This window comes from Numenius arquata, chromosome 2 (assembly GCF_964106895.1).
Source record: "Numenius arquata chromosome 2, bNumArq3.hap1.1, whole genome shotgun sequence".
Lineage (NCBI taxonomy): Eukaryota > Metazoa > Chordata > Aves > Charadriiformes > Scolopacidae > Numenius > Numenius arquata.
The window spans coordinates 57,961,098-57,988,747 of record NC_133577.1 but is presented as its reverse complement, the minus strand read 5'-3'; the positions used below and the strand labels follow the sequence as shown (position 1 = coordinate 57,988,747).

Here is a 27,650-nt window from a genome sequence, read left to right as displayed (position 1 = left end):
TAATATTTTGTTGCATATCGCAGTGTGTGAATGGCCCGTGTGAGGAAGCACACCAAGTACATACACCTAATACACACAATAAGTGTAGTTGGTGTTTTAGTTTGACACAAACTAACATAAGCAATAACTGATAAAGAAACTATTTCTAGCTTAAGTAAGCCTTCCTATAGCCTAAGTTCCAATGCTGGAATACTTTTAACCTGCTTTTGAAAGATGCTCAAAACCATTGCCTATTAAATTCCCATGAGATGTAGACAACATCTGTTTCTACTACTAGAATCAGATTCTGTACCAGTTATGAAGACACACATCACCTGTAGTATGAACTATTTAATACCAGTGACTTTCAACCTTTTTGGTTTGAGAACACCACAACCTTCTTTGTAGAGACAAAGACCAATGTATCATGATATAGTAGCCTATCTCCAGCAGGTTAACTTTTCTGAGGCACCTTTCAGATCCATTAAAAGTTTTAACGGTCCCCTAGCAGAAAATCACTGAACTATACTATTAGAAGACATTTAAGGTCACTACAGGAAAAAGGCAAAGAAATGGTCATCTTTTGTAAATCCACAGAAGTCAAGAGGATAAGAGAAAGCTCGAGAGAAAGACAAAGGAAAATGGAAACAACGCAAGAGATGAGGAGAAAGAAAAAATGAAATAAATGCGTGCATATGGACTCTTCATGCTGAGTCTTATATGTCAAGAGACAACAATATGAAGCTGAAGGCTAGCAAATAAGAATAACACGGAAAAGACATTGCTTGTGCTATTTCCATTGTCCAAATGTCAAACGCCTTCTGGGAACCCGGGGGGTGGGGAAAGGAGGAGTAATAGCTGTATAGGCATCTTGTAACAGGTTCTTCCTAAAGGGGATTTCTTGAAAACTGCTAGGCTCTGATGCTAGCCCATATGGGCTCAGGAAAGTCAGAGAAAATGCTGGCTGCACTTTTTCCAGGCTATTTGCATATGTTCTTTAGTATGCAGAATGTCTCTGTATGTAATTGAATTGTTGTTTTTGCCTCTATTAATACATATGCAAATGAGTCACTACTGCAGCTGTGCTGTATTAATCATATGTGTGCTTCTGTCTGTCTGCCCCGCAGGCTCAGGGTCGGAGGGAGGGGGAAGAGGGAATTCAGTCTCTTTAACCTACAAGAAAACTCACTCATGCAGACAGAGGTCTGCTAGCAAACAGCAGGCCTGAGTTACAACTGGTTGGTCATTTTTCAGTCTTTTTCATTTTTCATAGATATGGATGGAATCTGAAAGTTATGCAGAAAGGACTGTTAATCTAGATAAAATGAATATGCTACCACTGCTAATTCTTCCCCTGGAGGGCTGGGGAGGGAGTTATAATCTGACAACCCACAGAGTAGCCATGATACTGCTTTACCATGTGTATTTACTGCCTGTAAATGTCCACTGTGCATATGTTCAGACACTCAGGGTGCTCAATAAAATACAACGCATTTATATATCATAATGATCATCTTTCATAAATAGATTTGATTCTGATAAGAAGATGTGATCAAACTTTTCATTCCAATCTATTTTGATACAATATATTGAGCTTACCTATAACATTGTATGAGATTATATCAAAGGCAAGTATGGGCTATTTAGATGCCAACTACAAAGCATATTTACCCACCATGAACAAGATTTATTTGAGCTGATATGTTCTGTGGTTCATGCTTTTACACAATCTATCACAATCTCTAGCTCTCAGCAGGTATTCTGAAAGTGAGGACTAGTTGCATCCTGGTTTGAGGCTTGCTTTTGAGTTCATTGGGAGGAATTTTTTTCATTTAAAATATGAATTGGTCAAAAATGCTTTTGGCAATCAATAGCCCCTCACCTCACACCTTACTTATACAGCTTATTTTTTTTTTTTATTTTAAATTTATTTTACAATCATCATTAAGACTTCATAATAAGTAAGACCTGCCCATAAATAAGTCATGGCAGAGAGCTTGGAAGTTGATGATCTTTAGGGTCCCTTCCAACTTTAACCATTCCATGATTCTAAGACATGTTGGAAAGTTCAAATTTTTGAAGACAAATTACCCCACACCCACATAGAGATCTTCACCCTGCTTATATTGTTGTAGCTTCCCTTACATAAAGAGTACCATGCCCCATTTTTTTAGCTGAAGAACTGGACCTTGGTCTTCAATGATCTTTTTCAAAATGGCCATGTTGGCTACTCATTTGCAGAACAGGTGGCGAATATCTAGTGGCCAACACATTCACTTACAAAGCCAGAAACAAGTGGTGGACAGAAGTAGGGAACACAGGATCTGCACGAACATAGCAATTTTAAAAACTATTTAAAAGGGCATCCAACAAAAATGTATACATATTATGTTGTTTTATTACTTCTATTATTATCATTATTTGTGATGGCCATCAGAAACAGCATTGCAATACACTGAGCTAATGACAGATGGAAAGCTGCCATCTTTTGGTTATGCTAATGAGAAATGTCGCTTTTCATGTACTTAGTTGTTTTTTTCCCCAGATGTGTGTGCTCACAGTAAAAAAACTAATTCTACTTTTTTATGCTTAAGTGCATTGCATGAGTATTATAATATTGTAATTAAATTGTGCACTAATGATTCATTCCCTACAAATTAAGTCAGAGTCCTATTAATGAGAACAAGTAAAGTAGAAAAGCAAACAGTGAAAGGATACTGACTCTCACTGTTGAAAAGCCAGCTTGGATGGTATTTAAAGGTAGACACTGCCCAGCAAATAGAAGGAATAACCTTGCACTCCTAAGAAATAGTTTACCTTCTTGTAGGCAAAGAACTGGTTACAGTAATATCCCAAAGAGGTCATGAATGTAGATTGCAGAGTAAATGAAAAATGGATAAAGTATTGCCATCTCTTGGATACACTCTAGAGACAATCATGGGGCATCGGACTTTTCTTCTCCATCAGAAATAATTCATATGAATGAATTTGCAGTTCTGGCAAGTCAGCTCCCCAATACAAGGAAAGAATCAAGCTTTCAGTATTCAGATGTACCGCTACAGAGACCAAACAGTTTTTTCAGGGTCTTCTTTCACAGATTTGGGATGTTGTAACACAGGAAGGCCAACTGCTTAATCTGGTCAAAACTGGTTGTGACTACAGATTATAGCAAGAAATCAAAAAGAGATATGAAAAAAAAAATGTAAATAATTAAACGAGCTTGACAATTAATGCATGAAAATATTGGGCCACCTCTTTAAGAGAGAGGGGAAGTTCCATCATCAGCAACATTTCAAATGAAACTTAAGGAGATACTTCAGAGAAACACCCGAACTGGCAAGTGGAAAGACATAGCTCATCCCTGCAATGGTGCAGGAACCAAAAGGAAGCTAGTATGTAAGGGAAAAAAAAAAAAAACCCCAAACAAAAAACAAGCTATCCGACTGAACAGGCAGTCCTCATGCTTTATTTTTGTCTCATAGGCAACAGATGTTTTATGCAATACTCATATGACCATTGGAACAGTCTATCTTCTGATCAGTCACTGTATACTTGTTCTATCCTTTCTGTTTCCTTCAAGTAAAATAAACATGGAGACCACAGATGATTATGCGACCCTTAAGATATCTAGAAGCAAGGTTTTCCAAAGCAAAATTTGTAATGAGTCAGACACCTAAATATTAGCAAGATGAACAACTTTGAGACACACTCAAACTCTCAATGGGTTTAACTTTTTTCAGAATCTAGCCACTTATGCCAGTGTCTACATGTGGCCCAAATTCTTCTACAAATGTGGTCCACACTATGTATGCTAAATTCCATTGAAATCCAGTCCTTGGTATGCATCTTCCCACACCACTGAAAAGAATAGCAAGAAAAAAAAGTAGCAAGAAAAAAAATCGACCCAAGTACTTAACAAAGAAAGTGCAGACTAAAAAAAAACTTGGCCAAATTCTTTTTCTATTTATGTTTGAGGTCTAAATCTGCTCATCATCTTTATACAAATAGCCAAAGAGAATCAATCAAGATTGTTCAAACGGCTGGTCTTCAGAACTGAGACCCCAGCTGACATGAGGTTCTCCTGATCCATATAGTGACAGTTTTGGTCATAATGGTGAACACAACCACCAATAATCATTGGTGCTAAGATGAAGAGGGAAGGAAGTTTGAACATGGGCACTCAAAACTTTTTGGGGTGTTTTTTTCAAGAGCAGATGTTTGTAGGAAGTCTGTATTACATCAAACTGCTCTACTGTTTCGACAGGACACAAAATGTCCCTATAGTAACACTACATGGGCAGCTCTCGTTATACATCCAGCATTATCTTTCAATACAGTTATGGATATATATAGCATTTGTATTACTGCCAATTATTCAGTCATTGTCACTATTTGGTTATCAAACAAACAATCTGGGAAATCTGAACCATTCACACTCCCAACGATGCATATTTCTCTCAATTTTCAGATTAGGCAATCAGATCCTAATGCTTAGGAAGCACTCAGGAATTCTCTTCCTCAGAAAAGAAACCACCAGATATCATTCTATACTGAATTTGCTCAGACTTTTGGAAACATCTGTTTCATACTAGGTATGCCCAAGATGACTGGTATTGGAATTATCATTTCAGTTTACTTTGCGTAAAACTTGTTGCACGATATCTATGCTTACAGCTTTGAGTGTTCATCTTCAAGATGGAGGAATTTAATTCCCTCATCTGCTGAACCATATAGGAAAACATGATGTTCATATAAGGCATATAGCAGTACTTTTGATTCATTAGCCTTATTCAGTAAAACACAGTGACAAGGCTATGCTCAGTTTTAATTTCATTCATTCGAAACAGAATCACCGTGCTGCATCACTCTTGAAGAACAAGACCATATGAAATTTACGGGGGAAAAACCCATACAAGAAACTCATGTGCCAACCAGAAAGGATTTTACTGCAATGAGGGTGTATTTTAAAATTACACTTCACACAATGCTTGGGACTGAATTTTCTTATTAACAGAGGAAAGCTAAAAACTGTTTTTCAAATTGCATTTATGTCATTAAATGTGGGTATGAATGAATATGCAGGGCTGATAGATAGCTCTTTATGAGAGGACAGGTTCCAGCATGCATCGTGTTAGCTCCAGCTTCTCCAACTCGTCCCTATCCATGTACTCCTTTCCTGACATCTAACAATATAAGTTTTAGTTTCCATTTTTATTCAGTCATTAGTCTCTCTGTGGATAGTGGAAATAAAGGCAATCACGTATGGCTAATTGTGGCGGGTATCAGATGACAGACTCTGTATACTCCAGTGGGGTCTCAAAGGCAGGGAGAGGAACAGAGCTCCAGATTACGAACCCACCAGCAGGAATCAACAGGGCATTTCAAAACGAGAGATTACATTGTCACTGACAAAGGGTATCTTTGCCACAGGAAAACAATCAGGTGTTAGCTGTTCTTCTATAAATACAGTGTGCATTTCACTTACAAAAAGAAAATCAAATTTTGACAACCAAGGATAAAAAAAGTACTTCCTGTTGATCTCACAGTACACTACTAAAGCCATGCCCGGACTTAAAATTCTCTAATGAGATAACAAAGACATGTTTATCGCTATACAAACAAACAGGAAAAATTCTTTGGCTTTGTCTTCACTAAGATAACGTCGTGTACCAAATTCTGCCGGGAGCAACAAACTGAGTATTGTGTCAGGTTCTTTGATCTCCCTTGAAAACTACTGCTTTTAGTATACAAAGCCTGAAAGATGAGTGATAGGGAGGACAGAAAGAGAAGAAAGGTACATTTCTGACCTTCAACTGCCTGATGACCAGAGGACAGAGAGTTTGGAAGGAACACTATGGTTATATGTCATGTAGGAAAATGTCTGAAGTAAGAAGAGCTCCTCCTTGAAAAAGAATGCAATGGCTGCACATTCACTCATGCCATTTAAAGGTGGGTTTGGACCAGTTATTTATGACAAATATCATGTCATCACCAAGCTAAACTGCATTTGAACAGAGTTTGGAAGGCACAATCCTTCTAGACTAGCAGCTACACTAGATTCAGCTCCGCTCACGTTAGCGAGAGTCCATCCTGAGTAGTGCATCATAAAACCTTTCTCAAAGCACATCTAGCCTACCTGACTCTTTCAAATGGCACCAGAAATTAGAGGCGTGTCCAATTTCTATTAGACGGGTTGCGCTGATAGTTAAAAATCACCATTAAGGTGTGAAGAAAGACAACTGTACATTTTTTCCAGCATATACATACTCTTAGAGATCAAGTCTGAAAGATCTGAAGGAGTCTACAGGCTTAGTAATTTGAACCTCTTCCACTGACTGACTGCCAAACTCTCCCGTTAATTCCAGACTAAATAACATGTAGCAGAACAACATAGGTGAATTCGGTCAATACTTTCTTTTTAACATTCTCCTTTGCACAGACAAAAGCGGCCTTTGAGTTTTTCAAATTTTCCACAACCTAAACTCATGTTAAGATATTTATGAAGTCAGTCACATTTGCACAAAGCCCACCTTTTTACGGAAACTGTCATTGTGATAAAGCCTATTGTAATCAGAATACTTCAGCCCACCACATGCAGCCCCAAGCTGGTCCTAAAATGAATGAAAGTAAACCAACCTCCCAACTTACTGGAGGACTGATGCATTATTTTAGGACTAGCTTGAATGACCACAAAAATGAGGAGAATTAGACTCAGACCTCTATTTTCTCATTGCTAGGTAGCTCCATTTTCTTTTTTTCCCCTATTTCTTCCATATGTGTGTTCATGTGCGTTTGGTTATTATAAGCACTTGATCAATACTGATGTTACTCCTCAAAATTCATTTCAGAGGGATGACTTTTATGGCTCCCATGATTCCTAAGCTGCCTACGGTATTTGTAACTCACAGAATCAGAAACTAACACACAGACAGTGTAGCTTTTCATACAAAGGCACAATAGGAATGAATGTATTAACCTCTGTGGTGCATGGAATGTGTCAGCTTACACACTGGCGGCTATTTCTGTGAAACTCGGCTAACTTCCGCTGGCTGTGTTAAAATAAAAATACAAAAAAATCTTCCCAGAACTATGTCCCACACTCTCATATGCTGGCCAAAGAACTGAAATATCTGATGCTGTAGAGAGTCTACTTCACACTGACGCTGGCCAAACTGAGTTTGAGAATGCATTTTACATGTACTGTTTATAAATGCTGAGCCTTTCCAAGCAGGTATAAAGCTCTGCTGTTCCATGTGACTTGGCAAATAATAATGAGCAGGGAGACGAATTAGCAATGGAGAGTATGGAATATTTTTTTTTTGTTTCTACAAAAGAGTGTCAATCTGGATTTTGCAGAACTAGAGACGATTTGGAGCTTGATTTCATTTTAGTCCCAAATTTCACCCAGCTTCATCCTACCAGCAAAGCGTACATTCTATGTAACAAAATCCAAACTGTGGAGATGGACATCACATTTTCTTAATTCCAATGGCTTGACAAGGGTTGTGGGGCTGGTCAGGAATACCTGAGGAACATCTGCACCACCATCATTAAGACCCACGGACACCTCCTCCAAAATTTAGAATGATATTGGGAGTTTTGAGTCAGATACATCTGGCTACCTGGCCAACTCTTTAATGCAACTCAAAAAAAAACCTCTTTAGTATCTTTCCACCTGTTTTCTAATTGCCTATGTTAAATTACGATAATCACTAATTATCTGCACTACAGCAGTGCCTAAAATGTGCTGGGTACCATAAAACACTGTAGGAGGGGCCAGTCATCGCTCTGAAGAGCTTACAGCCTAAAAGGCCATAATCACGTTAAGCGACTTTCAAGCAGTTTAAAAGTGCTTGTCAGGACAGAGCTTTTCTGCCGGGCAATGCGTTTCCTGCTGCTGGGTTACACCTTGCCAGCCTCCGCAGCCTGGGTCAGAACCAGACAAGAAAACGCGCCGCCCTGCGGAAACTGAAAGGCACAAACCTAAAAGTAATTAAATTGACAATAAAGAGACATAAACATCACAAAAATTTTCCCCGCAGTAAAAGGCAAACGTATATGATCTGACAATTATTTTGCTGCAGATGCAAATTTTACGTGAAGAGACCACCCCCCCCCCCCCCCCCTTAATTGCATTGTGTTCAAATGGAAGAGAAAACTCGTTTTCGTATTTACTTAACCTTTGCCTCTTCGGCATTGTTTTGGGACTTACCTGCAGTTGGAGTGGGCCTAAGCCTGGTGTTGCTGCGGCAGCAGCTGCCATGGTAGTTGGGATCAGCTGAACGGGGTAGGGGTCACCTAAGTAAGAGAATAATAGAGGCGTCAGCACCTTTTATCTACTCTCCACCTGCAAATTAAAGTCCTGCATTCACTCTTTCCAAAAGCCTTCTTTTGTGTGCCTTGTTGAGGCCTAATGAAAAGCTCTATTGTGCAGCCTTTTACTAACACTCTTTTCACAATTCTGGCTGAGAGAGGAATGTGAATAAAAGGCACAAGCAATTAAGGCGGAAACCTCATCCTTTTTCATGATGTATTTAGGGAAATGGAAAAAAAAAAAGTGCACATTGATCAGAAGGCTGCACTTCAAAAAAAAAAAAAAGAAAAAAAAAGGAAAGAAAGAAGATGGGGGTGGAGGAGAAGAAGAGGAAAACAGTACAACCTTGATAAGATCACAGCATTAGAAGGGGACAAATTTACAAGCTTGTCCAGAATATGAAGTTAACCAAACTCTGATCACTGTTAGTAAACTGAGCCTCACACAGATCAGAAATGGCAACCCTTTGACTACTGTGTTTTCTTGTAGGTGAGAAAAAAATATCTTGCTTTAGTTTCAGGGTTTGATCCCACAACAGGATAAAGCACGTGAAGTTAAGAAAATCGGACACAAGCCTCCAAAATCCTTGCCCCCAGCTCCACTTCATGACTTGTGACTCAATTTTACTTCTGAGGGAAAATTAGTTCAGTTTTAGTAAGAACTGTGTTGTGCTGAATGAGATAAAGGGACCCAGTAAAGGTTTAAGAAAAAGTTGCAGGCATTTATAAAGGAAAATCATCTGAGACGGCAAAAATTAAGATGGAGACAGGCATGTTTTAATGTTATGGAGTGCTCACTTTTGATCACTTCTTATATATCTGATTTGTTAAAATATACTTCATACTAGCCCATAAACAAAACTATGAAGAAAATTGGTAAAAATAATAAAAAATGTTACATGCATTACATTACTTCTCCAAATAATAAAATGTTTAATCACTTTCCACTGAAATAAGGATCACCAGAGAATTTGTGTGTGTGCCTGTGTTCTGGTAGTGTGCATGATTTCTGTAGCATTTGAAATGAGACTATGGAAAAGGCAGAACACACTACCAGGAAAAGCTGTTCCTGTACATTTCATTAGAGACATAGATTAAAAGTTTTCCTCCTTTATTGTGCTTTTTTGAGTGAACTGGTGGGAAAAAAAAAAAAAAAAAGAAGGCAATGCAGGCTGTTCTATTAGTTATTATTGAATTAAAGTTTATGGTGGTATCAAGCCTAAGTTACAGGAAACTGAAAACTAAGGGAAAGAAATTTCTCTCATGCTTTTGAAATGTTAGAAATAAGCTGTGTTGGTGCATACACGTTCAGGAAAACTGCTAATGTTTATTTTTCCCTTTTGAAATGCAGCCTTCTTTACAGAGATCTTTTCATTCAAGCACTTTGCTGTCCTGATAAGAATTAAATACCATAACTTCTAGAAATGGAGGGCCAGAAAAAAACTGGGCTGGCAAAGCATCTTAACAGATATTTAACTTCAATAAACCTGCCTGCTTATATTTAAGAACATCTTAAATAATGCTTTGCTGACTGAAGCCTCACAGTCTTTCAAAGCAGGCCAGCCAATAACGGGAATCCAAAGGTCCACCCAGGCATCCCCATTCACAAATGTCTTTGCACCAGCACCAGGCCACAATTTCTCTATTTATCTATTTATTGTCGATGGGCAACAGATTTCCCAACTTGCTTGGATTTTATTTCCCCCAGAGGATGCCATTGTTTCACATTTCCCCATTTTTCCTTTGCTTTAACTGAGACATCCACTTTCTGTTTCTGAATGAAACATTTCTCTGACTTGAAATTTTCTCGGGAGTTATCCTGTGACCCAAGCAATGGGCCTTACACATGTGAAGACACAGAGAAGAAAGACACAGTGATTAAAGACTCAGGGTCAATGGTGTTTAGCTGCTTCCAGACCACTCCACCATGCTCAAAGGCTAATCCCAGTATCATTCTGAAAGAGACCTCCCTAGAAGAGGACATTTTGTTCCAGAACCAGCTATGAAAGAATATAAAATTATTAATTTCTCAACTGCAAAGAAAAGAACAAGTGAAAAGTCTCTCACTATAACGTTGATTTTATAGCCCATTAAAATTTTTAGTTACAAATTATTTGTATTAAAACATACACATTAGTGTATATAGTGTAGATAATGCATATTCCACGCACTGTCCCACATTCCTCTTCTCTCCACACATATGTATAAGCCCCAGCCCATCTTCCCATAACCTCATGCTAATTCATAAATCCCACTATTCTCACCTCCCTAAACAGCCAAGCAGATTCTCATACCCTCATCTGTTGTGGTAATTCCTATATTTTATGGTTCATTTGGTAGCTATATCAAGGAGATGCTTCTGAGAAGAACATGCTTAAGTCCCCATGGCTGCATGCATGGTCATAACCACTGGCTTTGGCAGTGCAGGTAACGCCTCTGGGACTCTTTAGAAGTCCATGCTAGAAAGCAACAACTACATAAATACATGCTAACTTAGGTTTTCAGAATTATAAGGAAAAAACTCAAATCCATCCTAAAACAGGAGAGAGCTTTGCTCTCCTGTTTACCAGGTTGGTTTTTTGCTAGTTCACTCTTTAAAGGGTTTTACATTTTTCCAGTGCTCCAAAATATCTGAAAAATCTGAAAGGCTTCTGTAACCTATTATGAATCTTTGCATCGTTATGCTTTAGTCATACCCTCTAGTATCTTTTGCTTATCAATTCTTTTTATGAAGAAAAGTACATCCTGCCCATGCTGCAATTCTTTCACAAGTTCTACTCATACACAGTACATCCAGATTACTTCTCCGCGGTACAGACACGGTAGCAGTGAGGAAGATGGAGGAAGGTACAACAATGAGCAGAGACACCATTGGGGTTTGCCCTGGTACAGATGTCTAACAAAAGATCACCTCTGTCTGGAGGAGCTTACTGTCCGCAGGAGACAAAACACAAAAGAGCTGTGCCATGCCCTGGGTCACACAACAGGCCAGTGGAAGAGCCAAGAATAAAACCCATAGACAATTCTTCCGACAGTGCCCTTCTCAGGAAAGGATCCAAGCCCTATATCCATGAGGAGGCCAAGCATTATATACTCACATCACATAGTGCAGGAGCAGCTGCCACCCCTCAAAATACTAAAAAGCCCTCAAGTCCCCTCTGATAAACATGGACCTGCTCACTCTTTGCTGTTACTCTAGAACATGGTACTTTTTTCCACTCTCCTTAAATTTATTCCCCAATCAGACTGAAGGTTTTGCCTGAGCAGTTTTAATTAATTCTCAAGTCTGAGAAATTCATGTCTTAACTATTTCATCACTTCTTCAGTAAATACCTTATTTTTAGATGTAGAAAGTTGCCACATTTTTTTCCCAAGCTCTGGGAACATTTCAGGAATGTGAGGCAAGATACAGTTATTAGAAATAGGTATTTCCCAAGCCATTCACGATAAATTCTCAAACAACTTTATTACATTTCAATTCACAAAATTCACTATTAACCTACTAATGCACGCAGGTAAAACTGTACCTCCATGCATCTTTCAGTTACCAAAAGAAACATTTTGTGCATTCCTTTCATGTTCCAAACTGTCTCTCCTTAGGAGTGGACTTTTCTTATAAACAAAGTATCAGAGAGAAGGTTTTTTTTTGTTGTTTTTTAGTACATTATATGGTAAAATCTGGAGCAGGTCAATGGCTGGAATTTTTAATTGTAAGAACAAGGTAAAAATTGTTTCCTTAGCTGATGTATTCTTCTCTAATATATAATTATTTCTCAGCTACCTGGTGACATCACTCTGAAGAACAGAATTATTCAAGACTGACTACATGAAGAGAGCACAGAAGGAAGGATACAGGGATATACTGGTGATACGGGGATATACTGGTGATACAACACCTAAAGAAGTGAATGGGGTATGTCAGCCCAGGGGAGCTGACGGGGTGTATTAGAGGTGTCGGTGCACACTGTGAGCAAAGGAGAACGCCAGCGGCTCAGGGAAGAAAGAAGACAAGGCTGAACCCTCAGTTCTGTGCCAATTCTTTACTTCTCTATCCTTCTTTTGGTCCGTCTTCCACAAACATACCCAGAACCTCGTTCCTGATAATTTATTCACTGCAACTTCTTTCAATTTCAAATCACACCTTCATGCTTGCCCAAAATAATCTTCCAAGATCTTGCTTACAAGAGGATTTTTCATGAAGTACACTCACTTTTAAACCACTCTTTCTATGAACTCTCCCAATCGCCCTCCACCAAAAACACTTTTCTGCGAAAGTAAGTAGTGGTACAGAGCCAAGTGGACATCCTGTCCCAAAATGCAAAATAACAACCCTGTGTTTAGGAACTTGATTTTTTCAACTGACTAGCTACCAAGCTCATGGATATTAAATGACTGTATACTTGTGGAAATACAACAGTGCTCTTAAACCATTGACATGTTTTGCAAAATTCTATCAGAGGAGTTTAGCAAGTTAAAAAACATTGAGACTTTTTTTTAAAAGAGAAAAGAAAGCACAGGAACTAACATTATGTGTGTTGCACCATTCACCTAAACTCATAAGATGGTTTTTGTATTCCTTTTTCTGTCACTCATCTCATTTATTCTCCTTCATGGTGTAATCCCCCCTTGTGTCTTGTCTTGTCTCCTGACAGGCTGCAAGCTCTTCAGAGCAGGCACAATTGTCTTACTTGCTATATAAATCAAGTTACATGCTAATGTTAAATTATAATGTTTTGACAGGATTTTTAAGTTGAACCTGATTATATGAAACAATAGAACTCTGATTTTTTTTCCTGAAATATTCTTCTTTAAAAAAAAGGATACCAGAAGAGAAGAAGTAGGGGGCTCATTTCCTATGATTTTTTTAAATGTATTGTTTTCCTCCTACCTGTCTTTCAGGGAGACCAAGTGAAAAAAGCTGGAGGTCATGAAAGGAGAAGAAAAAAAAACCAAACAGTGTAAAGTATATAAAGACTAAGAAACAAAACCAAATTCTTAAATTACAATTTCCCAAACCAGAATGCTACACTAAATTCTGTGAAAAATACTAGAATAAGCATTTCCTTACAGTAGATTCTGTTGAATGAAAAGGAATTCTACATTATCTTCCCCATATTTTTGACAAGCTCTAGAAAAAGCCACAATAATTTTACACTCAATTTATTACTGAAGTATATTTATAATGAACAATCACAGCTGATGGCTGACAGGTAAGCTACCACATCTCTTCTCACCACTCATTCATTCTTATCCTCATCACCATTTTCCTTTCATTTTTTTGGTGTGATGGTGGACATATAGTAAGAGTAACAGGAGGCTATGAAAGACATGAGCAGTGTTCCCTGACTTCTGGCTCTAGGTATTAGGGATTTAGACAAACAAGAAAAAGAGTATAAAGGAGATACCACCAGTGGCTACCAAAAAGAAATCTAAACTGGTTCCCTAATTTTCTTTGAGGACAGTTCTGGCCAGCATTGACTGAGAGGTGCCTATAAGGGATTAGCCTATTTTGTATCTTAGAGAAACAGTTCCATCTACAGAAGGGAAGGCTTTGGAGGGTCCAAAAAGCAGCTTTCCAATTCCTATGACCAACAAGACAGGGCCAGGATCTTCACGGCAGTGTTTGGTTGGAAGACAAGAGCGATTCACATAAAGTGAATCAAGAGAGGATCAGATCTTCCCCACAAGGACAGCCAGACGTTGAAACAGGCTGTCACAACAGGGCTGTGCAGTCTCTGTCCTTGGAGGTTTTCAAGCCCTGACTGAATAAAGCCCTGAGTAACCTGGTCGTACCTCCTAGATGACCCTGCTTGAAGGAAGGGGTTGGACTACAGATCTTCTGAGACCCCTTCCAACCAGAATAATCCTATGATTTCCAGGGTGCCCTTTTTTTAAAAAAAAAATATATATATACCTGTTGAATAAATGACAGTTACTCAAAAGCTCTGAAACCAAGGAAAGCCAATGTATTTCCACAGAGGTCTGTACATGCTTATGAATTGAAAAGTCGGGACTTTCACTCGGTTGCCCAACTACGGATAATAGTGCCATAACACCAGAGATCTTTTACGGCCTTGAAACTGAATGAAACTATCAGCCTGTTTTCACAGGACCCATTATTTTGCTTGGCTATTTTGTTTTTATTAGCATTATTGTGAGAAGCCACACATAGATCAGGGGCGAAGGGATTCTTTCAGTTAGAAACAGTCTTTCGTTGTGTTGTTATTTTTTGCAGTCTTGATGCCTTCCATTGCATTTGCAGCGTTACAGAAGTGACACATTCTCATGTATGCTAAAAGGCAAAGTTGTTACCAAAAATTCCTCCTTCTTGCTGTTTCTATCCACAATGCTATTACTCTTTTCTTATCCTGGGGGGAACATGAGGGTTTAGTCATATGCTCATTCTTTTCCAAGGCACAAACAGTAGCCCTGAAAGATGACTAGCATCTTTATAAAGAAGCTACAGTATGTGGTCCTCACAACACATGGTTCCTATTTTTGTCATTCTGATAAAAGCATAGCAATGTCAATTTTTTTTCTTGTGATTTGGTGATTGTCAATGACCTGTATGTCAGCTGATACAGCTGACACAGTTAAATCAGAAATTAGCGCTCAGTCTCTTTAGAAGCCAGACACATGGACACTGAGCACAAGAAAAATTATAAGACAGTCCACATGATACCCCATTAAACAATGAAACATGTGACTGACTAAAAAACAGAGATACATCAGCAAATTTCCCCGAGGAAGTTTATGGTATTTAACTCCTAAACATTAATTTTATTGTACTGTATGAGGAACCAATTAACTGGGAGTTTCATTTTTATCGGACATCGGAATTATTGTTCAGAAAATAGATGGACAGTAAATTCAGCATATTATAATTTTATTAGGCTTGGCTTGTTCATCTCACACATTTTTGCTGATTTTAAAAGGTAATTAGATATTTCATCAATAACTTGGTGTGCGTTATTTTATTTAGAACACTTCCAGCAGCAACAAGCTGATATGTAAGACACATACAATGTAGCTATTGTATATTCAGATTTCGCCCTCCCCTAATTGGATATGGTTGAAATAGTGATTAAAGTGCTTTCAGAAAACCTCACGTTGATGACATCTGACTGGGAACACAATACGATTTGTTACGACAAATTATCCCCAGGGGAGAGGAGGAATGGGCGAAGAAAAACAATTCTTGTTTCCAAAATTTGGCATATTTCCATAAAAATAAAATAGGTATCAGCAAAGCAAAGGCTACCTAGAAGCGTTCCTGAGAATTTGCGAATAACCTGGAGAATATATGTGGGGTAAATCTCACCTCTAGAAATATAGACTTAGTAACTATTGTTTCCTGAGAAGACAAAACAAATCCTAAAAATCTCAATATAATTCAATTTCTTGCATACCTCAGTTTAGAAAATGATGTTCTTCTTCATCCTCCAAAGAAGAAACTATTTGGAACTCAACAGCGACAATCTTATTGAAAAAGCTCAAGACTGATACAACACACCCCACTGCCGTAAGCGGCTAGTCAATATTTCACTGCCTTTTATATCACCCTCATCAAATGCCTAAACAAGCGATGGAGTGCATTTTCTGAAATGAATCTTACTTTGCACCATTAATTGGGGAGGGCCCATCTTTTTTACAGAGCTTGGGCTCGTCAGCGTCTTTCAGTGGAAAGCTAATGGTAAAGACTGCTGCAAATGTGGAACCACAGAGGAAGCATCCTGTCCTGGTGCATTCTGCTCCTGACAGTTGGTGAACAATACCCAATCCACCACTGTTCTCAGCCTAACTCCTTCTGCCTTTGCTGCCAAGAGCTCCCCAGCAGCAGCCCCTTTTGCTTTCCCAAATCTTTATTTCACTCCCCTTCTTATGTCTTATACAGGAGAGACAATCATGCCTTAATATTCCACATACAAATCTATACATATGTGCATTACTAAAAGGATCACACTACCTACGACTAAAAAGCAGCCTTCTCTGAGGTGGAACTACACAGCTTTCAAAGGGCACAATAGAAAACTTATCTTCTATCACTTACATCGTTTTTATACTTTCAAGGCTCTTCACAAATATTAATTAGCTCTAAATAAATTCTAATCATTTCTAAGAGTGGCCCTAGCAGATCCGTATCATCTGGTGTGAAATCTGACTTCAGTAAAGTCACCAGCGACAGCTCCTCAGACCTCAGCAGAGCTGACATTTCACTCGCCATTGCGAAAATGCTGAGAGTCATGTATATTATCTAGCAAGTCTCACAAGTGAAGCTGAACTAGTAATAGCAGTAGTAACAAACGATAGGGTTAAGGAATGCTGGCTGACAATAAAAGGAGAAGGGTTAAATGACCTGACCCAATCTGCACAGCCTAAATGTAGGAGAAGCTTTGCCACAGTTTGGGAAATGCAGTAATCAGGCTCTCTTTGGTTTCAACGTCAGCCAAAATGGAAGGAGCTCACCTGCTGCTAAAACCAATTAATATACTTAGGGTACTGGGGTTAACTCTGCTCATGCCACAGGTCACTTAGTTAACACCTCACTTTGAAACATCAACTCTTTAAAAGATTTGCATTATACATCTATATGTAATTATATATAATATTATATATTATGTATATAATAAATTACATATAAAGAGGTTTGCATAAAAATCAAAATACTCAAACTCCAAACAGCACACAGTGAAAGGATAACCAGGTATGCAGCAAGTAAGTAGGTAACCAGTATTTTTCTTGCTAATTGTGGACAATATAGTCCATCGCATACTGCCAACTTATTTTTCTCATATGAAATAAATGCTTTGGTTGTAAATAATAAAATTAATTATTATACGCACCATGCAATTAAATCTAGGTATGGAGGTTAAAAATCAACTGGAACCATAGATTATGAATCTTTTTCTCAAATAGAAATGTAATCCTAATAGAAGTTCCTCCCTTTTTCTCTGCCAACTTTACCACCACACAATATGCCATAGAGAAAAAAGGGGAAGTGTCAACTTGTGTAAATTGTCCCTTATGTAATGCAAACCATCTGTTTAAAAAACAAAACAAAATGAAAAACCAAGCCACTCCCAAACATGATCTGCTATGGAGAAAAAGAAAGAAGAGGAAATTTACTACATCGAATTGGAAGCCAAAGACCAGGACCTGCCATGTAACCATGGAGAAAATATTTACCCCTCTCCTCCCTGTATTTACCCAATTTTGCAAAATATTTGGAGAAGTATAAGTGAATAATTTGCTCTGCAGATATTAGAGATTGATATTGTTGTATTCTTTTGAGCATTTCGGCTATCTACAAGGTTTCCAATCAGGTAGGAACCCAAGCAGAGAAACCTCCTTGTTTTCAGTAACAGACAGAATAGCTCTCACACAGTGATGGCACCAGTGATGTCTGAAGGTCCCTGAGTCCCCAACCACTGGAACCTGGAAAGTATAAGAGGATAAAGTATTGATATACTCTTGCCCTGTTCTCATACTGTTTAGGACTCTAAATGGACCCCTGCTACGAACTCTTATGACTATTTTTGTGTTATGTTCAGTCAAACACTCAGAAAAGGAAGTATGTGTAGATAAATCAGTACTCTTCCTTTCCACAGTGTCTCTCTGGATAAGTCATTAGTCCCTTGGGAAGCACTGTCTGAGGAATCCCACTACATGCACACTCTGAAACCACTGGGAGACATACATTTGACCCTCTGTTGCTCTAACATGGACAGGTGACTCAGAAAGCATTTGAATATGTTAGTTTGGTTTCATTATCTAAGCTGAATGAAAGAAAAATAGCAGTATAACTAGGTATTCGTCATTTTTTCTCTTTCACCGACCTCAAGGCTTGATCACACATTCCCTTCCAGCTGCAGCTGTGCTGGCTGAAGAGGCCACCATCCCCAATCACAGCCCCCTGCCAAAGGTTACCACTGTGACCAAGCTGCCTGTTTAATCCCTTTCCAACATGTTTCCATTAAAATGAGCCAGCTTAGTTTAAGCAATTTTAACAGAAAGTCCTTGCCATCCCAGCCTGGACAGAAGCAAGCTAGGGAGCGCTTAAGCAAGAAGCTTGGCCAGCCCGTCAGAGGCACAGCGATGAGCAACTGGAGGCAGTTATCTCTTCAGCTACTTGGCCTGCACGCAGAAGGTGGCAAGTAACCCAGCCACGAGGGGTGACCAACAGCACAACTGACTAGAGACCTGCAGTGCCTTAGATGACGTGCTGCAGAATTTGAGACACTCTCGGAGATCTGACTTTTCAAAGGGGCAGGGCACATAACAGTATAAATGTCCCTTTGAAGGCCTCCCCAGCTGGATATCCATAATCAAGGTACTCAGCATCACTAGTTAGTTATGAAAATATTCCTTCTTCCTTATCCCCCAAATTTTCTAATCCCCCTTTTATTAAGAAACAGTATATGAAAATTTTTATAGTTATTTGCTATTTGTGGCTGGAACTGAACTGTCCCATGGAGATTTTTATTGTTCCTATGTGCAGGTTGTTAGTGCTAGCTAATAACAGAATCATCACTAGAGAATTCCTGTCAATCAGCCATACAAAATAATTCTGAAAATCTATCAGTTCAGAAAAAAGGGCAGGTTTTCCAAAAGGACCAAGAAGATTTAGAAGTGAGTTTCCATTTTTCTAATGTACATAAGCCAAATTTAAAACATACAATGGCAGTGAGGTAAAGATGCTGGTAGTGGGAACTTCAGAATTTCATGGGAAGGCCTTGCATCCAAAAGCAAACTCAGTGAAAGTTAGACATTTAACATGCTGAGAAGCTGTGCAAATTAACCTGCTCTATGTTCTCTGTTGCAGTGCTAGACTGGTACCCACTTTAGCTCAGTTCAAACTAGCATAGGTGGCTGTACTAAAGTTTACTGGACAAATATTTGCTAAATATCCCTGACACTTAGATCCTAGTACCTTTGTCACTCTTTAAATGAAGATTTAGTCCCCTAGATAACTCAGGTGCTTTAGAAAATTTTATCCAAAGCTCTTTGGTTTACAATCTACCACATCTTTGCCAAGAGGATGGATACACAGAAGGGCAAGCAGAAAAGTGGAAGAAATACATTTTAATGGCCTGTCACAAACATTACTTGATGTGAACATGTTATAGCTTTAAGGCAGCTACGGTTTTCATTGCTATAAGCTTTCTAGGTGTAGCTATGCCCTTATATGCTTTTTATTTACACTAAACTGTGAGTGAAAAGAAAAAATCCTTTGGACTACTTATCACTTTTCCTCAGCTTCTCAGTCAAATTCAGTCCAACGTGCCAGGGAATCACCAAACACAGAGCTGTCTTTTTCCACCGGCTTCTGCTCAGTCCTAGACCTTGGCATGCTGTTAATTCCAAGCCTTACTGCCAGGAGCAGCAGCAACTTTGCTCTTTTTTCCTTTTCCATTTTCAAGGTTACACAAACATGCGACATCATGTGTACTTCATGGATGTGAGGAACTATAGGACTGTCTTACAATTAATGTACATGCAGTAAAAAGAAGGGAAAAAAACAACCCCAACTCTTTCTATCCGAACCAGACTTAGTTAACATGGAACTAATTTAATTTGCCAGATATATCTAACGGGGTGCTTTCCTGACCTTTTCCAGGCCTACAGTTATGGTACCATTCATATTCAGTGTGGCTTTCAGTTAAACATTCTGTAATGTGAATCACTACTTCTCCCATTTGAGAAAGACTAAGTGTGAAATCACTGGAAGAACTGAATGAGCCTATGCTTTGGCACTGCAGCTGCTGAGGGACGTGAAGTGTTTTGAACAGTAATTTTCAGTAGTGGTCCCAGTCTGTAAAGTATTAGGAAAAGGGATTAGTGGCCAAAGAAACTCAAGTTCGCATTCAAGTACTGTATCTACAATTTTAGAGAAACTGAAAGAAATCTGAAATTGTAGGCTAAGCCAGTTTAACTAAAGCAATCTTTTTATGTCCTAATTTTATGAAACTGCTGCAGTGGCAAGTGCTAAGTAACTCAAAACATCTGATGTATTCATGAGTTAGTCAATGATACAGATGGATACACTGACATGGCCATAATAAAGCTAAATATCCATGCTAGAGACAGAGAACGGTAGAACAAGCAAGTCCTAGATAACTCAGTAGGAAACCGATGTCAGAAGAGCTACACAAGCACAAATGCATGAAAACAAGTCTATGAAATCCTTGCTGTAGCTAAGACTATTCATGGAAATGGAGTTCCTCGATTATTCTTTAACTTGTATTTATTATCATCCTGTTGACAGGAACACAAAACCCTACAGCAGGCTTAAATAAAATTTCCAAAAAAATCTGGGGAGTGTAGAGAACAATACAAATCTTTCAAAGATTAAGAAGTAGATGCTATATTTTTTAGTGTTAGGATCTCATAAATATACCCGTAGTTTGTATTAGTCCATCAAACTGAAAGGCATATGCTCTGTGCAGAACCCCCGTTGAGATTAATGTGAGTTCTGTGTGAAGAAAGAGACTAGAATAGGCCCTCAGTTCACAAATAGTAAGCAGGCTGCTTCAGGAAAAAAAAAAAAAACATTTTCTTACAACAGTGTTGAAATGTATTGGAAAGTTTCAAACAGCTTCTCTTCAGACGTATGTATGTATGTGTGGTCATGAGTATGTTCACTTGTCAAAAAGATCTGTCGGAAAGAAGGTGCACAAATCTACTTGTGTGAAATGTTTTGCTGTTACGTTGAAACACGTACTTCATCTCTGACAATCTTTTCTCATACGATAGTGACTTATTCTTTATTTTACACTCATCCGTGCAAGTTAGTGGCTTTGTCCATTGGGCGAGAGAGGTGATACTTTTATATAGATTGGCATGAAATCGTGCCCTATACCCACTTCCAGCTAAAAAAAAACTACAGGACTTACTGCATCCCGCTTTGTAGCTGAAACCAGGAGGAAGAAGGAATCCTTGCTGTGCAGCTGCTGCTAGGGTTCGTTGGTCTGGAGGGAATACGGGAATCATTAATGGAGGCAGCTGACCCTGGACCTGCTGAACAGGAGAGGGAAAATCAAACGTGGAATTTTTTCTGGGGAAAATGCCTGCTCACATGGTTTCTCTTTTGATCTGAAAGGTCAGGTTGGAATATGCTTCTCCATAATGGGGTGTTCCAGTAGCATCAACTATCCAGCCTCATCTTAATTACCAAAGCACTTCATGTGAATTATATTAATCCAAAATAAATCAAAAGATTCCAGTAATGCACACCTATATCTCAGTTAATTATTCCCCGCCCCAGTCCATAACGTCTCCTCTTTGACTGCAGGGTGGGTTTTTCTTCTCTTTTATTGCACTGTGTAACAATAGCTCTGTCTCAGACAGTAGCTTTCACCCTGACTGAGCCCAAACACAAAGATACACACACACACAAGTACAAATATGTGCATAAGTAGCAAACAGCATAGTCAGTATTATTTTTCTGCCCGTATACATGCACTTATTCGTACATGTGAAAGTCTCTGTGATGGTAACAAAAAAGCAGAGATACTTTATTCACAAATCAAATACAGCTATGTCTGAAGCATTGGCTATTCAACTTTGCACAGGAACTGTACACAACCATGCAAGTCAGGAAATGGAAAATATTATATTGTAAATGGATACTGCAGGGGACTTAAGACATGCAGAAATTAGTCATCAAAACTGGAAGTTGGCCACAGCACAATGTCTAATACTATTGCTTTTACCCAATTCTGTCAGAGTCTTAATTACTAGAAATGGACATTGTCTTCGTATTTCACAGAGGTGAGAAACAAGAAGTTTCCTAGATTAAAATGTTAAATGGTTGGTTTTAACCAAAAGACCCCACTGTGCTGACCAGATCAGTCAGTAAAGGGTGACTTACTAATTTTTTAAGAAAGGTCATCTAGATTTTTAATGGCACTGTAAAGCTGAGGCATCAGAGGTAGATATGTTATCAAAGACAAATTTACTTTGTGGTCTGTAGCCTTAAGAAACAAGGAGAATTAGGGTGTTGATAGACAACCTTTTTTGGCCAGAATTTATTGCCTGAATAGCACAACTGGTAAAAGAGAACCTGTCCCAGGTCCTTGGCTGCCACAGTTCAGACTACAGCATCTTCACTTAATTTTATTTTAATTCAATCTCCTGAAGATGCAGGAGATGTCTCCATTCACCCAACACCACTACAAGGCAGAAGAGTGATACAAAATTTGGGATGGTAGTTTATGCCTCTTAATTTATGCCAGGACCTGTCAATACCTGTGTGCATGCTGATTGCATCTTTATGGCCTGACACAATTTGCAAGGATGGAGTTGCAGAGCACTGTTGATGGAAATTCTTGCACTGGGAAATTAAGATTGGGACTGAAGCTAGAGTAAGTGTAGTTCCTCTCACTGAACTAACTCAATCCATTTTTTGTTACTTCCGTATTCTCCTTTCTATTCTGATCCTGTTAACTAGAAGACATGCATACTTTTAACTGGATTGCTGGAGAAAAAAACCATTAAAAATGTGATTTCTTCTCTATCCCCACTCAGTCACCCTAGAACTGCTTAATGTCTGCCTTTTCTTCATGTGTTTAGTTTTTGTTTGTTTTGTTTTTTGTTTTTTGTTTTTTTTTTTAAGACAAAGACAAAGTAACTGTATTCTTTTAGAACAAAAATGAACAGCCGTGTGGAATTTTTGCATAGTACTCTTCTTCGGCAAAAAGCCACAGAACTTTTATTTAAATGGTTTCCAAGGATGAAAGTGACTTTGCCAAGCAAAGAAGCTTCAAAACAGGACTCAAAAACACTAATAGAAAGACAGATGGTTCTACTAAGAGCTTCGCTGCCAAAAAAAATGTTAAAAAAAAAGTGAAAAAAATGGAGTGATGTTATTGAAGCTGACTGTAAAGTTCTCTGATGACTGCAAATACTCTTGTCCCACTGCAAGTGTTAACTCTGCCTCCAGGGCTAATATAACTAAAGCACCACACACACACAAATTGTCATTGCCAAGCCCACAATGTAGCACAAGTCTGCACTTGATTCCAAGTGACTGCCAAACACACGGGCAAAACACCACACTGAAAAATTCCCATTTAGGAAAACATTTACCAGGAAAATGCCCTTTCTTCTTAAATCTGACTGCTGCATTTCATTTTTTCAAATCGCTGCTCCTCTTTATCTCTCCAAGGGGCCTTATACCCACTAATTTCAAATGACACAACCCCAGTTGTGTTAAGGAGGCAAGAACTATAGAGTGATGAGGATGGTTTGCATGGATACAGAAATAACGCAGTCAAAACAATGTGATTTTCCTTCCAGAATGGAATGTATGTAGCACCACTCAAACAGCTACACTTCATTTTCTCCCAAATACAAATAACTGCAAATATTAGTTTATTTTAATCCGATTACCTGACACAATACGATGCAAATTATGGACTCTTCATTTTTATGGCTCATTTAACTACTACATCTGAACTTTTGTTATGTTTGTTATTATTACCTAGAATTGCTAGGATACAACTGTTTCAAGTGGCACAGAATACAGGCCCTCCTTCTGAGTTTTACAGGAAGGGTACTTTCCTATTTATTTTTTTTTAATAGCTACTACTACGTCAGTTACATCTCTCTCAAATGTATTTTGTTATATAGTTTACATACTTTCCAATGTTTTCTTGATGGTAACTCTTGATACTGCATTGCTAACTTGAACATAATAGACTGCAAATCAGAGGTTTTTTTCAGACCTTTCATTTTGTGTGGCTAATGGACATACGTATGTCCGTAAAAGAAATGCATCTTTAACAAAATAAAAATTCATATAGCTGTTCAATCAATTCAATAGCCAAGGAAGTCATACTTTCACATATCCCTGACAAATAATTTGGGCAAGAGGAGAGTCCACACTGCAATGAAAGAATTAAAACCACACCACTTTCAGTTTATAAGAAATAGACATTAAGATTATAAGAAATACTTCCCTCAAGGAAGCTGATACACAAGAGCTCAAAAAAGGCCAAGAAAATAAAGGTTCTCTAATTCATACTGAGGACAGTAAGCCATCTTCTTTAACGGCAAATATTTCAGGAGTGGAAGAAACTGCAACCAAGTTTCACCTACAGCCCAAACCAAAATCAGGGACCCTTCATATTTGTCACGAAACTCCAAAAAGGAGACGAGCCCTACAGAACTTGCCAATAACAAAACCAATATGAGCACATGACAAGCAAATAATAGTATAACTAGTGTCCAAGCGTGAAACTGAGGCATCCAGAGCTGCCCGTAGAGATTTTAGATTTTGGGAAGTGCCTCACTGTATCCTTATTTGTCTCAGTGCCTTTGAAAAATCTGCCCTTAAATGACATCCTTATCAAAAGAAATTTGTTAGTAAACTTGGAGCTGATTCAAGTTCTTGAAGTTTGGGCCAGCATCTTCACCAATCTGTGCATGTCCTTTATGACTTGACCATAACAAATCCTACTGCACAAAGACGTGCATTCAGTGTAGCCACAGCTAGATTCCCAGCATTTCCAGCTTCATTATAATTGTAGTATTTCCCCCTAAATTTTGGTCTCCTACCTACTTTTAGGAACATACTATGGTTACCACAGCTACCTAAGCACTAAGCAGTATGTTTTTAACAGTTACCCCTACTGTTTGTTACTAGCTCCTGCTGTGACTTACATAAATTTAGATTGCAAACACTTGACAACTATAGTTCTACTCTATTCTCCGTAAAATGTCACGTGTGCTTTGGGACACTATATAAATAGCTACAAAGACAAAATAGTTTAAGGAAACATTAAGGTTGCAAAGTTAGGCAGTAAAGGCTTAGGAAATGCAGAATCAGGATAGCATGCATAATCTTATTTTGGTGCTTTATGTCCAGTCTTTAATTAAAAGTTCACAGTTTTCCCCCCATGTGTCTCTTGCTTAATCTAGCAGGCTCATAATTTTTCTCAAGTAACATAAACCCATACTTTCAACAAATCTAAACCCATAACACAGCAGCTGCTATTAGTTTTATTTATTTTATCTTTATACACGTCCACCAATTTAATTTCCGCAGTTGCTCATTACGTGTTTGTTAGCATAAACTTTTATATAAGTTTTCCTCTCTCCAAGGTAAATATTTCAATACATTACCCAGCGTCCATATCTAACACTTTCCACTGAGGGGTGAATACTGATCTTCCGCCCGCTCTAGTTCTCCCAAAGCAATTCTATCCATTTTGGTGGGACTGGTGACGGAGTAATGAATTACTCGGTGTGAATATGAACGGCTGCTAAAGGCGACACTCCCTTCTCTACAAACTGACAAAACTCTGAGCAGTACTTTACTCTTGAGCTGTTTAGAAGATGCTCTTCAAGAGCTGTATGAGCACTTTGCTGAAATGATCTCTTACATGGCTTCTTCACGTAGAAGTGTGGCTAATTTTTATTTTAATTTGAGTTATTCTCAGCTGCCTCAAAGAAGTTCACATTTTACATTCCTTGAACAGTGGATGTGTATGAATGATTCCTTTAACTTCAAACTGTTGTATGAATATCTTCTTGCCTGTGACTTGTTTATAAGTTAAGCATCTCTTCTACTGTATATGAAAGAATGTAACGTACATTTAACATGCAAAAACATAAATCTGTCCTTCAAAAATGACATGTTTAATTGCATCGGTCCCCCTTCCTCCAGAAACACTTGGCTCATGGTGGCGAACACTATGCTAAAGGACTGGATTCTTTAATTAGCATATGTGTTGGCCATCTCTTCCTTTCTCTCCCTGCCCCCCCCCATCTATCTTAAGGGAAATAAAAATACATGTCCTCATATAACTACAATCTGCTATTTTCCCTTACAGTGACGTTTAAAATAAGAAAAGAAAATGTTGTTCTCCTCATTCTCTCCCCTCCTTCAGTTCCCTGAATTGACATAAGTGTGTCCTAAATCTATACGGCAGAGAGCCTTGCCTATCTGGGTAACGCAATGATCACTCCCCTACTGAATTTGAGGTGGCTTTTTATGGGGCGCTTAGTGAGTGATTATGACACAAAACAAGGTGGATGCCAAGAAGCAGAGATGCAGAGAGGAAGACACTGATGAGACAGACAGCCCACCCATTCTTGCTTTTACTACTGAGGAGCAGCTCACTCATACTGGTGTAGGGGCATACCAGTACAGGGGATCCCGACAAAGGACTTTGTGAAAGTTTTTTCTTCCTAATCTCTACCTGAAAATTATTCTGCAGTGGACGATTTGAGCCCTAAATATTATTCTTCCCTTTGCTGCAGAAGAGGCTTACACAATTCATACCAGTGCTTATCAAAATTCACCCTGTCTGAGGACCTCAGTTCACTCAGCAGTAGCACCTCACTGTTCACAACTGTTTGCAAACAGTGATACTGATGATAGAAAAGCATGGTCTCATACTGGCAAACTTTTAAGATGAATAAAAAAGGTTATTCAGGGAGATATCCCACCTCCCCACATCCCCTATTTCAACTCCGCTAGCATATGAGAACCCTACTTGAAGTGACAGCGTGGAAAAATTATTAGTTTGATGTAATATAGAGACAATCCTTAACAGGTAATAGTTGGTATGTACGCAGCTTGGCTTACAGAAAACACATGGAACAAACTTTCAGGAAAACTGAAACACATCTCAGAGAATTACATAAACTTTTTTCATTTTAAAAAGCAAGGCTTTTCAGGCTGGAAACTTTCTGTCTTTGCTCAGTCCTGCAACTACCAGCATCTATCTCAAATTCATGTCATCACAAAGTCTGCAGGTACTACTAAATAAACACAGTTAAAAAAGCTTAGCCTTTTTAACTAGAGTGCAGAGAAGTGCCTTAAACTACCAAATAATACAGACAGTAGCTGTTTCCATGTTGATAACTTGCGTCCAAAGGCTTCCCTCCTCCCCTTCATACTACAGAACAAAATGCACTGTGAGAGACAAAGACCTCCAGCAGCACTTTGAAGGACACACATAAGCCAAAAAGACCTTTTGCATTAAGGAACATCTCCTAGATACTTCCAAAGGAAAAAGCAGTATTACTTATTCATTTATGTAACTAAAATATAGAACTTTAGAACACTTCTTTTCTATTTTATTTGATATAGAAAAAACATTCAGAAGAAGGAGGGAAAAGCAGCCTCATGTGTGGGGTCCTCTGGCGAAAGGAGCACTTTCAGGGCAAGCTACGGTAATTCAGGTAACAGCTACGCAGGAAGACTGAAGTGCACTCTCAAAAGAGCCCTTTCTAATCACAGTCAGTTGCAGCTCAAGAGCAAAACTCAAAATAATTTGCTCTTTCCTTTTGATAGAAGAAAAAGATCCATTGTTTGGTTGATTGAGCCATTTGTTTCATGAAGAGGTTAA

General features: G+C 38.5%; 1 protein-coding gene across 5 annotated transcripts in view; it reads right to left on the bottom strand.

The window, feature by feature from the left end:
• SOX5 (SRY-box transcription factor 5) overlaps positions 1-27,650 on the bottom strand; it is a 493,077-nt gene that overhangs the window by 81,457 nt on the left and 383,970 nt on the right. For 4 of the 5 annotated variants that reach the window (XM_074144406.1, XM_074144407.1, XM_074144408.1 and 1 more), the window contains 2 exons: positions 21,186-21,306; positions 8,192-8,277 (listed from right to left, as the gene is read on the bottom strand). In XM_074144406.1, the coding sequence (XP_074000507.1) occupies positions 8,192-8,277; positions 21,186-21,306 (207 nt within the window). Of the gene's footprint in view, positions 1-8,191; positions 8,278-21,185; positions 21,310-27,650 lie in introns of all 5 variants that reach the window. The other variant, XM_074144405.1, reaches the window with a different exon arrangement.